The sequence below is a fragment of the Camelina sativa genome, chromosome 7 (genome assembly GCF_000633955.1).
Source record: "Camelina sativa cultivar DH55 chromosome 7, Cs, whole genome shotgun sequence".
Taxonomy (NCBI): Eukaryota; Viridiplantae; Streptophyta; class Magnoliopsida; order Brassicales; family Brassicaceae; genus Camelina; species Camelina sativa.
In genome coordinates this window covers 29,805,722-29,820,106 of record NC_025691.1, presented here as the reverse complement: position 1 = coordinate 29,820,106, position 14,385 = coordinate 29,805,722, and the positions used below count along the sequence as shown (strand labels likewise).

The 14,385-nt window shown below is 39.0% G+C and overlaps 4 protein-coding genes and 1 pseudogene across 4 annotated transcripts in view; 4 read left to right on the top strand and 1 right to left on the bottom strand.

Annotated features, from left to right (window-relative positions):
- LOC104703328 (wall-associated receptor kinase-like 10) overlaps positions 1-745 on the top strand; it is a 4,004-nt gene extending 3,259 nt beyond the window's left edge. Inside the window, exon 4 of the mRNA XM_010419334.2 lies at positions 92-745. Within this exon, the coding sequence (XP_010417636.1) occupies positions 92-630 (539 nt within the window). The 3' untranslated portion in view covers positions 631-745. The remainder of the gene's footprint in view (positions 1-91) is intronic.
- Positions 1,178-3,585, top strand: LOC104705087 (annotated as a pseudogene).
- Positions 3,647-4,968, bottom strand: LOC104703327. Its single transcript, XM_010419333.1, has 2 exons — positions 4,519-4,968; positions 3,647-4,151 (listed from the first exon to the last, which is right to left on the bottom strand). Exon 2 carries the CDS (start codon positions 4,110-4,112, stop codon positions 3,831-3,833), a length of 282 nt encoding a protein of 93 aa, XP_010417635.1. The 5' UTR covers positions 4,113-4,151; positions 4,519-4,968; the 3' UTR covers positions 3,647-3,830.
- Positions 5,477-8,538, top strand: LOC104703326 (ubiquitin receptor RAD23b). The gene is made up of 12 exons (XM_010419332.2): positions 5,477-5,542; positions 5,807-5,968; positions 6,225-6,263; positions 6,348-6,386; positions 6,479-6,549; positions 6,740-6,920; positions 6,995-7,120; positions 7,203-7,268; positions 7,556-7,603; positions 7,700-7,809; positions 7,934-8,018; positions 8,116-8,538. Exons 1-12 carry the CDS (start codon positions 5,477-5,479, stop codon positions 8,230-8,232), a joined length of 1,110 nt encoding a protein of 369 aa, XP_010417634.1. The 3' UTR covers positions 8,233-8,538.
- LOC104705086 (serine/threonine-protein kinase OSR1-like) lies at positions 9,169-14,237 on the top strand. The gene is made up of 21 exons (XM_019228003.1): positions 9,169-9,409; positions 9,568-9,618; positions 9,721-9,904; positions 10,036-10,290; positions 10,473-10,597; positions 10,713-10,757; positions 10,840-10,921; positions 10,998-11,066; positions 11,159-11,329; positions 11,425-11,490; positions 11,619-11,687; positions 12,360-12,455; positions 12,561-12,628; positions 12,727-12,957; positions 13,101-13,210; positions 13,307-13,401; positions 13,494-13,538; positions 13,665-13,784; positions 13,879-13,927; positions 14,019-14,083; positions 14,172-14,237. The coding sequence occupies exons 2-21, from the start codon at positions 9,596-9,598 to the stop codon at positions 14,235-14,237; spliced, it is 2,034 nt and encodes a 677-aa protein (XP_019083548.1). The 5' UTR covers positions 9,169-9,409; positions 9,568-9,595.

The window sequence follows — 14,385 nt, the reverse complement described above, 5'->3', positions numbered from 1 at the left end:
TTAGATGAGAAATATCGAGCCAAAGTGTCTGATTTTGGCACTTCAAGAACAGTGACCGTGGATCATACCCACCTCACGACAGTAGTTTCAGGCACGGTGGGATATATGGATCCAGAGTATTTCCAATCGAGCCAATTCACAGACAAAAGTGATGTGTATAGCTTCGGAGTCGTGCTAGCGGAGCTAATCACCGGAGAAAAATCTATTTCTTTTATGCGATCTCAAGCAAATAGGACTCTCTCAACTTATTTTACGCTTGCAGTGAAAGAGAACAAACTCTCTGACATTATTGATGCTCGAATAAAAGATGGTTGTAAGATTAATCAAGTGATAGCAGCAGCAAAAATTGCAACAAAGTGTTTGAATATGAAGGGAAGGAAACGACCAAGTATGAGAGAAGTATCGATGGAGTTGGAGAAGATTTGTTATTGTCCTGGAGCTAAGCTGCCATATGAGTATGTTTGCGAAAACGAAGAAGAGAAAGAAGAAAATTTGGTGCAAGTTAACAAAGAGGTAGAGTCGAGAAACTATGATACTGTTGCGGCCTCATCATCTCAATACAGCAATATTGCTACATCATCTTCGTCGTGGTCAGATGTTGCACCATTGTTTCCTCTTCAGACGCTGTAAAATATTAATCATGCAAACGAATTTGTTACCTCACGTCTTTGCTTTTACATTCGGTCTTGGTCTTTACCTGTGAAAGTATTTTTATAAAGGTCACTCACTCGTCAAGTTGTGTTAATTAACGGATCTGTTTGTAACCACTTTAATTTGTACTGTAAACTTCAAAATTAAGTTCATAGTCTGTTTAAATATTTTGGCAAATATTACAGAATTTACCGAAGTTTTTGTTATCTGCATTGCATTTGTATAGATAAAGTTGTCCAAAACATAAAACCGTCGACATTGTTTTCTAAATTATTCAATATGAAAATTATGGTAAGATAGTCAACTTTTTGATTGCATGATGTTACACATGAATGATTTGCGTTTTTTCGGTGAATAGTCATATTCCTAATATTAATAATCTATATAATAAATTGGTATATCATCTGGAAAAGAAAATGATAGTTAAATCGTATTCAAAAATTACGAAATTATAAAATTGATTTGAACAAATGAGTTGACCAAAATTTTGTTCGTTGTCCCACGAGGCGGCTCAACAATCATTACCAAAAAAACCAAAAAAGAATGAAGAGAGGGAGACTTTTTCTGTGTGTTCTACTCTCTCTCTTGCCTAACTCTGTTCATCAATGGCGGCCCTTTGATAACGACAGCTCAGCCTCCATCTCCAACTTCATGTGATCGAATCTGTGGAGGAATCTCGATTCCTTTCCCTTTTGGAATCGGACGAAGAGACTGTTATCTCAACGACTGGTACGAGGTTGTCTGTAACACCTCCACCTCCTCCGGTACAAGTAAAACCATAGCTCCGTTCCTCTCTAAGATCAACAGAGAGTTAGTTAGCATCACTCCTCGAAATAGCATCGACAGTACCCACGGAGTTGTACACGTCAAATCTCCGGTGACTTCTTCCGGCTGTTCTCAAGGACCCGTAAAGCCTCTTCCTTTAAACCTCACCGGTAAAGGAAGCCCCTTTTTCATCACCGACTCGAATCGTCTCGTCTCAGTAGGTTGTGACACCAGAGCATTGATTACAGACATCGAATCTCAGATCACAGGATGCGAATCCAAGCTGCGACGGAAACAAGAGTCGTCTAGACTCAGACAAGATCTGCGGTGGTTACAGATGTTGTCAAGCGAAGATTCAGGCGGATAGACCACAAGTTATCGGCGTCAACCTAGAAAGCTCCGGTGGTGACTGTAAAGTTGCTTTCTTGACGAACGAGACTTACTCTCCGGCGAATGTTACAGAGCCGGAGCAGTTTTATACTAATGGGTTTACTGTGATTGAGCTTGGTTGGTACTTTGATACATCGGATTCTCGGTTGACGAAACCAGTGGGTTGTGTGAATTTAACGGAAACTAGGATTTACACGAGTGCACCAAGCTGTGTTTGTGAGTATGGTTACTTCTCTGGGTTTGGTTACAGCAACTGTTACTGCAATGACATTGGTTACAGAGGGAATCCATATCTTCCTGGTGGATGTATTGGTAAGATTTATAGGTTTCTCTTCGTCTAATTGCCTTCAATGAGGTTTTAGATAACGTATGATCACGGCTCTGTTGAATATGATTCAGCTTTTTGTTTTCTTGTGTCTAAGACATTGATGAATGTGAGGAAGGAAAAGGACGAGACAGCTGTGGAGAGCAAACTTGTGTGAATGTTCCTGGATCGTGGAGGTGCGAGCCCAAAGAAGCAGAGAAGATCAAGCCTGTGATTCAAGGTTTGGCACTGTTGTTCTTGGTTCTCGGGATATGGGGATTGATCAAATTCATTAAGAAGAGAAGGAAGATTATCCGAAAGAGGATGCTCTTTAAACGTAATGGAGGCTTGTTGTTGAAACAACAGTTGACTACAAACGAAGATATTTAGCTCAAAAGAGCTGGAGAAAGCGACGGATAACTTCAACCAGAACAGGGTTCTTGGGCAAGGAGGTCAAGGCACTGTCTACAAAGGAATGTTGGTAGATGGACGAATTGTTAGCTGTGAAAAGGTCTAAGGTTTTGGATGAAGACAAAGTTGAGGAGTTCATCAATGAAGTTGGTGTTCTCTCGCAGGTTAACCATAGAAACATTGTCAAACTCATGGGGTGTTGTCTCGAAACAGAGGTCCCTATCTTGGTTTATGAGCATATTCCAAATGGAGACCTATTCAAGCGGCTTCACGATGATTCTGATGATTACTCAATGACTTGGGATGTACGATTGCGCATCGCTGTTGAGATTGCAGGAGCACTTGCTTACTTACACTCGGCTGCATCAACTCCGGTCTATCACAGAGATGTCAAGACCACAAACATACTTTTGGATGAGAAGTATAGAGCCAAGGTATCAGATTTCGGGACCTCGAGATCTATAAACGTAGACCAAACTCACTTGACAACTCTAGTTGCAGGTACTTTTGGATACTTGGATCCAGAGTACTTTCAAACTAGCCAGTTTACGGATAAGAGTGATGTTTATAGTTTTGGGGTCGTCTTGGTTGAGCTCATTACTGGAGAAAAACCGTTTTCTGTAATGCGGCCTGAAGAAAACAGAGGACTTGCGTCTCATTTCATTGAGGCCATGAAACAGAACAGAGTTCTTGATATTGCTGATTCTCGGATCAAAGAAGATTGCAAGTTGGAACATGTGTTGGCAGTGGCAAAACTTGCCAGAAGGTGTTTAAGTCTAAAAGGGAAGAAACGGCCAAATATGAGAGAGGTTTCGATTGAGCTTGAGAGGATCCGTTCATCTCCTGAAGACTTAAAGGTACATATCGAAGAGGAGGAAGAAGAAGAAGAAGAAACTGCCATGGAAATCATCATGGATGATTCATGGAGCGTCAGCATGACTCCTCCAGCTTCCCTCTTTGATTTATCTCCCAAGTTAGATGTTGAACCACTGGTTCCTCGACAAACATGGTGATGATGAAACCTGAAACACTGCAAATGTATAAAGTGTGTTGTTCATTTGTTTCCCTTTTCAATGTCATATCCTGCATCAATCCAAGATAATGATGACAAAGAAAAAAAGACAATTCTCAAAAACTTGTAGCATATATTCCCATTACAGAAGATTCAGATTTGTACAATAATTGTGAATCTTGGGACATAATCCCAGTAGAATAAGGTAAGAGTAGATTCTCTAGGCCGTTTACACAGACAGACATTGCAACAGAGAGACAAATGATGTTTATAAATCAATCAGCTTAGGCTGAGACTCTACAAGAATTTAAGTTTTCCTTTGGAGAAACTGGCTTGGACGTGTTCCATTTGACAAATTGCCTTCTCCTTACCAGCCATCCCAGAACAGGACAAGGGCCTAGCGCCTAGTGTGACGGCAAAGTAGATATAAATGGTGCAGAGGAAGGCCAAAAGAAGCATAGCAGTCAAAAGGAAACGATGCCTCTGAACAACAGTAGAGCAGCTACCCAAGTCATCCCATTGCTTCTTTAGCGCATGTGGCCTCCGTAATGGTGATGATACAATCCCATCAAGAACCATAGCTTATAAAAAGACCGATCTTACTACCTTAACACCGGCCTGAAATGGGTGACAAATGAGTTAGAATTCATCATATTACATAACAGCACAAACAAAAACCAGAAGCTTCTTGGGTTGATGTAAATTGTAAATTTTGCCATCAATATACAAAACTAATGCCAATTTTCTCAAAAACCAATTCCTTGAGAATTTCTGATCTGTGCCGACGAGGCTAACAATTTTGAAGACGAGATTAATGTTTCATTCGGCATTACAAAACAAGCTTAGTAAATCGTAATCATCCATTTATCACAACACGAAGAATATAGAGAAAAATCGAACTAATATACGAAAAAAAAAAACTCAGAACAAGAAGGCAAAAAAAAAAAAAAGGAAACAGATGGAATCAGGGAAAGAGATAACGAACCGTGTGAGACAGAAACGATTATGGATCTGGAGAATAAGAATGAATAGCTGATTCCAGCTCCGTCGACCCTCAAAAGTAAAAAAAAAAAACAAAAAGACCTAAATTTTCTGGAAAAATCTTTCCTTTTTTGTTTTTCAGCTGTCAAAATATATTTCTTCCGCGGAGTGGCCAAATCGTCGTAGATCTCGTCTGCGTGGAGTTACTTTTACGGCTAATAGAGTAAGGAGCCGATTCGCCGGTAATCGCGGGGTTCTTCTAAGAACACAGTCCGTTACATTTACACCGCAAATTTAGGATTTTTTAAGATTTTGTTGACAAAAAAGAGAGAATTGCAATTGTTGACTGACTGTTGGGTTTGGTCTGAGGAATTGAGTTGTTATTTTCCCACTTACTACTTTGCTTGTGTTTTAAAGTACTTTAAAGTTGCTTTGAATGAGAGAGATCGATGATGTGGGAGTTGTTATTTGTTATGTACTGATTCTAGCTGGCTTCTAAGTCTTCGACCGACATTACATGACTACCGTTTACTGATAATTAATAATTGCTCTGATTTATAAATGTCAAAGTATCTTAAAGAATATTATTGATTGCTAAAATACCGACAACAAATAACCCTCCCTAATCAGAGTTTGTTTAGAGTTTGGTCTAATTAGTAAAGTGAGTGGGCCTTATTGGGCTATTAATGAGCTTTATATTTGTTTGGCCCGTTTAGGTACGGCATGATTCTTCTCAATTAATACCCTTTCTCTGGGAGAACTTAAAAAAAAATTGGAGATAAAATGTGTCACGTGGAGTGCACATGGGTAGATCTCTTGCCGCGTTTAAAATCCAAAACGCTCCCGTTGATGGAGAGACTGTTTGTTTAACTACGGTCGGCTTTAGCGTCGCCCCTCGATCTCTTTAATTTAGGTCTCTCTCTCCTTCTATCTCCGCCGTTGATTTCATCTTTTCCGACGATATGAAGCTCACCGTTAAGACTCTCAAGGGTAATCATTTTGAAATTAGGGTTCTACCCTCCGATACGGTTAGTCCTCTTCTTCACTACTTTCTTTATGCGTAGTTTTTTTGTGCCTAGGAGATTATTAATAAAAGTAGGGTATCTCACCTTAAAGAGCTTCAGATCCACAATTTTGAGTTATTTGGTGATCAAATTTTGTGTTTCTCTCAAGTGTTTTGTTAACTGCTCAAATTTTGTTTGATGACTCGCGAATCCAATCTTGGTTTCGTCAAATTGGTTTGTGTGTTACTTTTCAAATCATTAAAATCCGGGGTTGTTGTTTTTAATAAGATAATGGCGGTGAAGAAGAATATAGAGGATTCACAAGGCAAAGACAATTATCCTTGTGGCCAGCAACTGTTGATTCACAATGGAAAAGTTTTGAAGGATGAAACTAGCTTAATTGAGAACAAGGTTACCGAGGAAGGTTTCCTCGTCGTTATGCTTAGCAAGGTACCTATATTCAGAAAAATCAACAAATAAAATCATTTTAGTGGAAGCTTAAATCATAAAACTAAGAGAAGATTTGTAATTGTTGGTTATTCGGGTCTTGATTGGGACTCCCTTCGACAAGTATAAAAGCTAATGAATGTCCTAGGAAATGTTGCTAGATGTATGTATCTTTCATGATTTCCCCGTTTCTATGAAACAAATGTAGCTTGTCATGGCACTGACATTATCTTCGCCTTTGCTTATTGATGAATTGTAGAGCAAAACGGCAGGTTCAGCTGGTCAGTCTTCGGCTCAGGTAGCTTATTTATTTCTTTTATTTTATTATATGACTGGTTTAGTCTGATAATTGTCAGTGTAAAAACCTGCTTCTATCTCACAGCCTGCTTCCTCTACCTCGTCTACTACATCTTTGGCTAAGGTAACTTTCTTGCATATATTTACTTGTGCAAATGTGTGATGAGCAGCTCCTTCCACTGGTTGTTTAATATAAATCTCGTATTGGACAAGCAGCCTGCAGCACCATCTACATCCCAGTCTACAGCCGTGCCTGCTTCACTTATTCCTGCTCAAGAACATCCAGGGTAAGTTTTATTATTGAAAATGAGCTTCTCTTGAAAAGAGTCATTTTCTCTCCTTTCCTTTTATTGACTGCTCCTTTTATGGTTTTCCGAAAGCTTCTATGTTTGACCTTTAGTATATGTTGTATAACTTATTTGTTCTGGATTTCATTGATACACTATATAATCTCCACAGTTGAATGGTATGTGGCAGGGCACCAACTGACGACACCTATGGACAAGCTGCGTCAACATTGGTTAGTGGCAGTAGTCTTGAGCTAATGGTCCAACAGATAATGGAAATGGGAGGCGGAAGCTGGGACAAAGAAACAGTTACTCGTGCACTTCGTGCAGCTTACAACAACCCTGAGAGAGCAGTGGATTATTTGTATTCCGTATGGCTCCTCTCTGTAACCTTATTTTCTAAGAGTTTAAAGGATGAAACTGTTGACATCGTTTTATACATTAGGGAATTCCTGAAACTGCTGAAGTAGCTGTGCCTGTACCTGGGGCTCAGTTGGCAGGATCCGGTGCAGCCCCTGTCGCACCTGCATCTGGAGGACCTAACTCATCTCCTTTGGATTTATTCCCTCAGGTATTTAGCAATAATCGTGTATCCAAAAGAACTGATAGGTATATTTAGTTACCTTCTCACTCTATAGTTTTAATTTTCCCAGGAAACAGTTGCTGCTGCTGGATCTGGTGATCTTGGGACGCTTGAATTTCTTAGAAACAATGACCAGGTTGCTATTCTAACTTCATCTCCATTTCTTCTAAATTGCATTGTTTTTTAAAAAAAATTTGGATCTCTCCTCATCATACATGATTGTGAATATGAAAGAAGGCATCTAGATTGCTTAGAACTTAGAACTATATATCATTAACTTATGCGGGGATTGTTTATCTGTTAGCCATTTTAGCAGGGGATGATTAACCGAGATGTATCTTAACATGCTTTGATTTGACTGTTCGTTCTAGTTTTGTAAATTCCATACATGTATTCATTCTCTTGTTTCTGCTATTGTATTAGTTCCAACAATTACGCACCATGGTCCATTCCAACCCTCAAATTCTCCAGGTAAGAGCGGTCTAATATTCGTAATTCTTGTCCAGTAATTTGTAAGACTTCTCACTGATTCTGAAAGTCTTGTGCTGGAACCGCTGCTTTTGTTAGCCCATGCTTCAGGAACTTGGAAAGCAAAACCCTCAACTTCTGAGGCTAATTCAAGAGAACCAGGCAGAGTTTCTTCAGTTAGTAAACGAGCCCTATGAGGGATCTGACGGGTAAGTTCTCCAATCTATTTATCGTAATCTAAGGTTCTGTCAGATGTAATTTTATGCTTCTCATCGATATTTCACTAAACTACTAAAATTTGAGTCACTAAGTTTTAAAAACATAACCCATCAGGGATGCGGATATGTTCGATCAACCCGAGCAAGAAATGCCACATGCCGTAAATGTTACCCCAGCAGAGCAAGAAGCGATTCAACGGGTAAAATCACCATTATAATAAAACACTATTTTAACACTCTTTTCTTTGCAATCCTTGTCAACTATCTATATTCTCTCTGGCCTCTGACTAAACACAGCTAGAGGCAATGGGATTTGATAGAGCCTTAGTAATAGAAGCCTTCCTAGCATGTGAGCGTAACGAAGAATTGGCAGCTAACTATCTATTGGAGAACTCAGGAGATTTTGAAGACTGAGTTCACAAAACATTAACCTTCTCTTCTTGGAAAAAGTTTTGGCTCTTTTGTCTTACGTTGAATATTTCTTTCATCGTCCGAGAATTAATGTGTGGGATTTGATCTCTCCCTCTGGGACTTAGTTTTTTTTTTTTTTGGCTGGAATTTTCTTTTCTCCGTTTGCGTTTGCGTTTTCTTGCGATTTACGCGGTTGTTTTGCGTTTGAGATAGATATTTATGGGTAAAAGAAGCAGAGATACAAAAAGTGTGGTCACGTGATTCTTGACGGATAAACATAAAAGTGTAAAAGATATTTATCCTAACCAACATGTTCTATCCTATGTTTGTTGTGATTAATTGCAAATCACGGATTTTCCGATGTTGAAAGGTGAACCTGAACCACACACACTATGGAAACCGGTTGTATTTGGTTTAGAGAAATACCGATGGCTTACTGGTTTAGTACCAATTTTGCATCTCACCTGCGTATCAAAAGGTGTTCAGACTTCACTTCAGAGAGCTAGAAAAATTCCTAGCGTCTCGGTATTCATCTGGTTCAGGGGAAACCGAAGGCTAACCCGGTTGGTTTGGTACAAATTCTGAAAACTGTTAAAATCAGTGAGTTGTAGAATTGACTTGCGTTGTTGGGTTAAGGCCTAAAAACCAGAATACTTAATTCCGAAAAAAAGATATTTTTGAATTATGAGAAGAAATAGGTTTACCAGCCTTATCCATTCTAGGTTAAACGATTAATGACGGTCAGTTTTTTATTTTCTCTTTTGTCAAAATATTTTCTGAAAAAAATTATCTGAAATATATAAAAAAATAGGAGGAGAGAAGGAGAGAAGAAGGGCAAAAAAAAAAGCAGAAAGAGACCTAAAGTGGCGGGATTCCAAATTTAACACAAAAGCCCCAAAAAGCTTCTCTCCCAATTTGAGCGGCGATCCGATTGTGACTCTCTTCTTCTTCTCTCTCTCTCTCTCTCTCTCTCTCTCGTTTTCTTTTCATAGTTTTTTTGTTTTTGTGTTTTCTCGAGAAAATTTTGATAGAAAGTTCACAAAACCAATTGAATAAGATCATTCATCATCATCATCAGTCAATATCTTCATCAGCACGATATCTATCTCTTTCCTTTTCTCGCACTCTTGTCATTAATTTTGTTTCCTTATTATTTTACATGGATGTCGTAATTTTCCCGGTACGATTACTCTACTACTTTTTCTGATTCCATCGTTACGGGAGGAGTTAATTGCTGGCTTTTGTTGACGAGAGAGAGAGAGAGAGATTAGGTTTTTTTTTTCTTTTCCGAATCTCTAATTTGTTTCCTTTTTTTTTGTTTCTGAATTTATTCTGCAGATTCACTCGACTGGAGCCAGCTGTCTTTATGTTTTCGTCTCTCAATTCCAGGTTAACCTTTGATTCTACCCTAAAAAAAAAATTATAAGTTTGATTCCAAAAGCGTTTTCTCCTCCACTCCCCTGTTTTATTATATTGCGAATTGGTTTTTAGTGAAACCAAGGAAGGATCTACACCAATGGAGAAGAAGAAGTATCCGATTGGGCCTGAGCATTACACCCTCTACGAGGTGATCGGTCAAGGTGTTAGTGCTTTAGTGCATCGTGCTTTGTGCATCCCTTTCAATGAAGTCGTTGCTATTAAGATTCTTGACTTTGAACGCGATAACTGTGATCTGGTGATTCTCTCCTCTTGCCTCTCTCTCTCTCTCTCTCTCTCTCTCTCAATGATTTGATTTACTTTGTTCTTCTTGCATTCGCTATATAAGCTCTGATTACTTTTTTTTTTGGTTTTGTTTGATGGATGCAGAATAATATTTCTCGTGAAGCGCAGACGATGATGCTTGTTGATCATCCCAATGTGTTGAAATCACATTGCTCCTTTGTTAGTGATCACAATTTGTGGGTCATCATGCCTTACATGGCTGGTGGTTCTTGTCTTCACATACTAAAAGCTGCATACCCTGATGGTTTTGAGGAGACTATTATAGCCACTATACTGCGTGAAGCTTTGAAAGGATTAGACTATCTCCATCAGCATGGCCACATTCATCGCGATGTCAAAGTCAGTCATTCTATCTTTCTGGATTTCATCACTTCATGTTACATTCTGAATCTTGTGGTTCTGAATACTGGTTTTTTATAATCAGTGACTCTGAACTTTGTATTTTGGTAAGCGATAGTGTTGGGACCATCTATGAATATCCTTCCCTTCGTTGTGATTCTATTTTCATGTTTTCATCTCAGGCTGGTAATATTTTGCTTGGTGCTCGAGGTGCTGTCAAGTTGGGAGACTTTGGTGTATCTGCCTGTCTCTTTGATTCTGGTGATAGGCAACGGACAAGGAACACATTCGTTGGAACACCTTGCTGGTAAGTACCTACTACTGCATGCCCCATCAACACTTTTCTTGTGTGTGGATGACTTCAACACTTGTCTGGATGTAGTTCTAATGTGCATGACCTACTGTTTCTTATTTTTTCACAGGATGGCACCTGAAGTCATGGAGCAGCTACATGGTTATGACTTCAAGTTAGTTTAGCCTCATATTCAAAGTTTTATCATCCTATTTGCTCATACAGCGTTTCTTATGTGGAGCATCTATTTTATTTAGGGCTGATATATGGTCGTTTGGTATAACTGGGCTAGAGCTTGCACATGGTCACGCTCCTTTCTCTAAATATCCACCCATGAAGGTTCGTACGTAGCCTGTGATATCTGGATTTCAGCTCCAAAATCTTTGCATCAATCTAAGACAGATATGTTTTTCAGGTTCTGCTTATGACGTTGCAAAATGCACCACCAGGGCTGGATTATGAAAGAGATAGGAAGTTTTCAAGGGTATACTCTTGGTGTCAAAACTACACATTCTAGTCTGAATGTTTAAAGCTTATGCTTATCTCAATTCTGCTTATTTTCCTGGTATTTTTCAGTCTTTCAAGCAGATGATCGCCAGTTGTCTAGTTAAAGACCCTTCCAAACGCCCATCTGCAAAAAAGTTGTTAAAACATTCCTTTTTCAAGCAAGCAAGATCAAGCGATTACATTGCACGAAAACTTCTGGATGGGTTACCAGATCTTGTTAATCGTGTTCAGGCAATAAAGGTTGGATATGTAGATCTAAGTAGATAGCCAGTAGCTATAGTGCTCAGTCAACATCTTATGACGGGAACTGATGGGAATATGCTTTCTTCATGCAGAAAAAGGAAGAAGATATGCTTGCACAAGAGAAAATGGCAGATGGAGAGAAGGAAGAACTGTCGCAGGTTTGTGTTTCCAGTTTCCAATTTTGGCTTTATTTATCTCTGTTAGAATCCTTTTAACTTTTGGTTTCTAGTTCCAAATTTTCTGCAAAGTATTTTAGCCTTTGACCTCTTGTCGTAGTAACATGCAGAATGAATATAAGAGAGGTATCAGCGGGTGGAATTTCAATCTCGATGATATGAAAGCCCAGGCTTCATTGGTATCTCCTCTAACCCATAAAAGTAGCCAACTGTAAAGCTCACTGTACTTCATATTATGATGTTCTTATTTCCATCAGATCCAGGACATAGACTGTAGCTTATCAGACAGTTTATCGNATCTGCAAAAAAGTTGTTAAAACATTCCTTTTTCAAGCAAGCAAGATCAAGCGATTACATTGCACGAAAACTTCTGGATGGGTTACCAGATCTTGTTAATCGTGTTCAGGCAATAAAGGTTGGATATGTAGATCTAAGTAGATAGCCAGTAGCTATAGTGCTCAGTCAACATCTTATGACGGGAACTGATGGGAATATGCTTTCTTCATGCAGAAAAAGGAAGAAGATATGCTTGCACAAGAGAAAATGGCAGATGGAGAGAAGGAAGAACTGTCGCAGGTTTGTGTTTCCAGTTTCCAATTTTGGCTTTATTTATCTCTGTTAGAATCTTTTTAACTTTTGGTTTCTAGTTCCAAATTTTCTGCAAAGTATTTTAGCCTTTGACCTCTTGTCGTAGTAACATGCAGAATGAATATAAGAGAGGTATCAGCGGGTGGAATTTCAATCTCGATGATATGAAAGCCCAGGCTTCATTGGTATCTCCTCTAACCCATAAAAGTAGCCAACTGTAAAGCTCACTGTACTTCATATTATGATGTTCTTATTTCCATCAGATCCAGGACATAGACTGTAGCTTATCAGACAGTTTATCGGGAAGTGCCACTTCGTTGCAGGCTCTAGATTCACAGGATACCCACTCGGAGATTCAGGTGTCCTCTTGTTAAAATCTTTCTCGAGTTCATAAATGTTTCCCTGTTTTCATCTTCTTTTGTTACTTGGTTGAGGTTTAAAGTTCTTTATAACCATCTCTGCAGGAGGAAAATGGTCAAATAACAAATAAGTATCTCCAACCCCTAATTCACCGAACACTAAGTATCGCAAGGTTTATCAGCTACTTTTCGCTCTGTAGTCTCTATTTATCTACCTATCTGTAACGATTAGAGATGAGTAAACTGAACAAATAATATTTTGGTTGGTCAGGGATAAATCTGATGATGATTCCAGTCTTGCCAGCCCCAGTTATGATAGTTACGTCTATTCCTCACCTAGTCATGAAGATCTATCTCAAAACAATACAACTGCTGGTAGTACGCATGCAGTCAATGGGAAATCAATGGATTCCTCATCAATCCAAACCAATCAACCAACAGAGATTCTAGCAGGGAGCTCGGTTTTGGCAGATAGAAACGGTGCTCCCCATAAAGGAGAGAGGTTAGTCCTTTAACATGTACTGCTATTGTAAGAGCTTTTCTTGGTTCAGTTTGCCAGTCTTATTGACTTGAAAGCTCATATCAACTGAGTATACATATATTCTCTATGCGACATTAAATTTAAAGCAATCTGTGAATTCCCAGTGATAAAACTCACGAGCATCTTCAAAATGGTTCAACCTGCAATGGGACACATGCTACAGTGGGAGGAGATGAAGTACCAACAGAGCTGGCTGTTAGACCACCCAAAGCAGGTAAGCATTTACAGAATTTATTTGTACTTGAAATCCTATCTAAACATCCCTATGGATCAAGGTTTTTCTAATTAAATAAATACATCTTGGTATCAGCAAGCCTAGATGAGACTGACGACAAATCAAAGCCGCCAGTTGTGCAGCAAAGAGGGCGTTTCAAAGTAACTTCTGAAAATCTGGACATCGAGAAGGTAACTACCTTTTGGTTTTGAGAGGAAACAATTGTGCTTTCTTGTTTCAGTCACCGTCTTAAGGTTTTCTATGTTAACTTTATCTTCATCAGGTGGTGGTTCCCTCTCCAATCCTGCAAAAGAGTCACAGTATGCAGGTTTGTAATTATTTCGAGGTCAGCCTGATCAGCTGCAGACAAACAGTCAAATGTCTATCATCCTCAACTATTCATCTCAAGAATTTTTAATGAAAACAAATAACGTTTTTACTTGTGCTTATTTAGGTGCTCTGCCAACATGCCTCTGCTTCTCTACCTCCCTCTGATGTCGCATTACCAAATTTAACCAGCTCATACGTTTACCCGCTGGTTTATCCAGTTCTGCAAACTAATATTTTGGAAAGGGTATGCCTTTTGCTGTTTAGACTTTAATCAATTTATTTAATATCATTTTAACGATAAGAAAGTTCATTACGTGATTGAAAACATCCAAAAACAGGATAACATTCTGCATATGATGAAAGTACTCACCAACAGAGAGTTGACAGGTACTTTCACTCTTCTTCTGTCTCCATTCGCCCTTCTGATTAAATTTTTCCTTGCCACGGGATTTGAATCTCCTTTATTTCTCTGATGCAGACGGACGTGCAGTTGAACAAGGAAACGTGCAACAGCCTACTGTACCTCCTACTGAGAAATCCTTGGTATGCAAATGTTTGCAGGAGAAATGTATTGAATCACATTCCTTCAAAGATTGGTACTTAACGAAACTGTTCTTCTGTTGAATCACAGCTTGAAGCAGCTCACGAAAGAGAGAAAGAACTGCTCCACGAAATAACTGACCTGCAATGGAGGTAACTATCGAAAGCATCCCCATGTGTAGCTCTCTCAGGTTTTTAGATTGAAACCCAACATTCCTTCTTCTTTTTCTTTTGTGTTCATAGGCTCATATGTGCAGAAGAAGAGCTTCAGAAATACAAAACCGAACACGCCCAAGTAAGCTTTA